At 37.8% G+C, this 3,143-nt stretch overlaps 1 protein-coding gene across 1 annotated transcript in view; it reads left to right on the plus strand.

Moving 5' to 3' along the window:
• LOC106881863 (probable UDP-sugar transporter protein SLC35A4) overlaps nucleotides 1-3,143 on the plus strand; it is a 99,945-nt gene that overhangs the window by 35,559 nt on the left and 61,243 nt on the right. Inside the window, exon 3 of the mRNA XM_052972245.1 lies at nucleotides 930-992. Coding sequence (XP_052828205.1) covers nucleotides 930-992 — 63 coding nt within the window. The remainder of the gene's footprint in view (nucleotides 1-929; nucleotides 993-3,143) is intronic.

A 3,143-nucleotide genomic window follows, 5' to 3' on the forward strand; every position in this document is an offset into this window, starting at 1 on the left:
CGGCTGTCAAGCGATGTTGGGGGGACAAACAGACACACAAACATATACACACGCATACATATATATATATACATATATATGACGGGCTTCTTTCAGTTTCCGTCTATCAAATCCACTCATAAGGCTTTGGTCACCCATCTAAGTACTCACTAGACTTGACGTTGCTTAACTTCGCTGGTCAGACGAGAACCGGTGCTCTCAACGTGATAGGGCCGTAAGCCATATCATGTTGATAATAATGTTTTTTTTTCTTGTGACGATGGGGACTTTACAGCAATTTATTTTCCGTTCTGAATCTTTGCACGTTTATTCTTAACATGTTTAGGCAGAGTCAGCTGCAAAATGTGCAAAATATTCTTTGGGGAACAACTTCTTCCTTCTTGGCAATAGGGTGTTCAACACAATCATCTCATTAGCACATGGCATTCTGGGACACCAGTATATAAAGTTACTGTTTGTGAACCATATGCCAACCTGTGTATAGGTTACTTTCTTGTATATATTTAGTTAATATTTCCATCATCGCTAATTCCAGCAAATACAGAGAAATCAGTATTTCACTAACGAGATCATTCATGTAATGTCTCCTACTCCCCTCCACACACACACACACACACATATGGACTTGGAGAAATAATTCGAGCAATTATTCCCTTCACCACTTAATGTCCACTGCCTGAAATGTATCAACATTAACTTAACTGTTATAATTAACTTCCTGGTTGTGTGTCTTTTGCTACAAATCACATCATCAAATGTTTCTAATTGTGAACAGTTTATTTTAAAATATTCTACTTGAATGTTGTGTATTTTATATTGCTAAATGTTTTATGAATGCATTTATTGTGGCCATGTTTGTGTGTGTGTGTATACATGTGTTTGTATATATGTATATATATTTGATATATTTGTGTATATTTTATATTCAGACTTTTAAATCATATTCTGGCATTAAAATCAAAGTGGACTCAACACAAAGACGATCAATAAAGGTAGGAAATATTTGGAAAAAAAAAAAAAAAAGCTGTCCCATTTTTTTTGTTTGATTTAAGACTTTAAAAAAATAACTTGAAATGTAAGTAGGTTAGTTTCAAATGAAAAAGTAATCCAGTTGGTCAAGTGATGAGGATGTGAGTGTCGGTGGAGGTGTGAATGACAGTGGGGATGTGAGTGATGGTGGGGTTGGAATGTGAGTGATGGTAAGTATGTGAGTGATGGTTGGAATGTGAGTGATGGCAGGCATGTGAGTGATGGTGAGGATGTGTGATAGTATGGATTTGAGTGACAGTAGGGTTGTGAATGACTGAGGATGTGAGTGATGGTGGGGATGCAATGTAAATGACGGTGGTTGTGTGAGTGACAGTGGAAATGTGGTTGACAGTGGGGATATGAGTGATGGTTGAACATGTAATGTGAGTGACTGTCGGGATGCAATATGTATATCGAAAGGTTTATATTAGTGACTGGAAGATTAATGATATATTGAATGTCATCAGAGAATTGGAAATGTTTTGAAAAGACCAAATACGCAAACTTCTCTGGTTCTTCTTTTGACCTGTAAAGTTCAGTTATTGAGCCATACCATGTTGGAGGTGCTTTGCTAAAGGTATTTTACAGGTTAATGAGGATCTAGGCAGATACAGTTTCAGATTTAACTAGCAGAGATACCTGGCATTGCTTGAGATTAAAATGGCATAGTTTTTTATTTTTTACTTGTTTTGGTCATGTGACTGCAGCCATGCTGGAGCACCACCTTTAGTCGAAGAAATCGACCCCAGGATTTATTCTTTGGTGTGTTTTGCCAAACAGCTAAGTTATGGGAACGTAAACACAGCAATATCGGTTTTCAAGCAATGGTGGGGGTACAAACACAGACACACACACACAAATATACACATATATATGACAGTCTTCTTTCAGTTTGCGTGTACGAAATCCACTCACAAGGAATTGGTGGGCTTGACACTATAGTATATATATATATATATATATATATATATCATCATCATCATCATCATCATCATTTAACGTTCGCTTTCCATGGGTTGGATGATTTGACTGAGGACTGGCGAACCAGATGGCTACACCAGGTTCCAATCTGATTTGGCAGTGTTTCTACAGCTGGACGCCCTTCCTAACACCAACTGCTCTGAGATTGTAGTGGGTGCTTTTACGTGCCACCGGCACGAAGGCCAGTCAGGCGGTACTGGCAACGGCCACGCTCAAAATGGTATATTTTACGGGCCACCTACACAGGAGCCAGTCCAGCGGTACAGGTGGTGAAGTGGGAAGGGCGGATGCACTGCGAAACAGCAAAAACTCAGGCTGCCAGTATAAGAGAATATTATGATAATAATGAGATAGAATTGGGCATTTAAAATCTTAACTAGTGCTATAACCAAGAGTTTTCAGTCAGCCAAACTGTGACAAAATTAGATAAATGAATGCATAAGTGATGATAATGAGCGTGAAAGAGAGGGAGAAAGAGGAGGAGTTGGAGTGAGCGAAGAGATCTTAAGTTGTTTTTTTTTAAACATACAGTGTGGAAGACGAAACTGTTTACATAGATAGATAATGAAATAGATAGAATAATGAAATGAACTAATAAGGTAAATTATGATATGTGCTGAAAAAAGTGAGGTTTAGATGTACTAGGCTGAAAAACAAGATTGCTTATCAACTCCTTTTGACAAGGTGTTAAAATATGAGATATGGGAATCTGAATGAGCTAGTTTATATAGGGTGGGGTGGGGTGAGGAGCAGAGGCAAAGTTTTAGAAGCAGGTGGTTATCAAAACAGAGAGAGGGAGAGAGAGAGAGAAAGACTAGAGTTAAGCTGATCAAAGTTAGAACATGAGGCAATAGAATTTTGAGATTTAGGGTAACATAATTTCACAAATGGGGTTAACATTGCCATGAAACAGCAAAATCTCAGGCTGCCTGTATGAGAGAATATTATGATAATAATGAGATAGAATTGGGCATTTGAAATTCTTAGCTAGAGCTATAACTAAGAGTTTTCGGTTAGCCAAACTGTGACAAAATTAGATAAATGAATGAAGTGACAATAATAAATGAGCGTGAAAGAGAGGGAGAAAGAGGGGAAGTTGGATCGAGTGAAGGGATCTTAAGTTTATATATATA

The sequence above is a fragment of the Octopus bimaculoides genome, chromosome 12, assembly GCF_001194135.2.
Source record: "Octopus bimaculoides isolate UCB-OBI-ISO-001 chromosome 12, ASM119413v2, whole genome shotgun sequence".
Classification (NCBI taxonomy): Eukaryota; Metazoa; Mollusca; class Cephalopoda; order Octopoda; family Octopodidae; genus Octopus; species Octopus bimaculoides.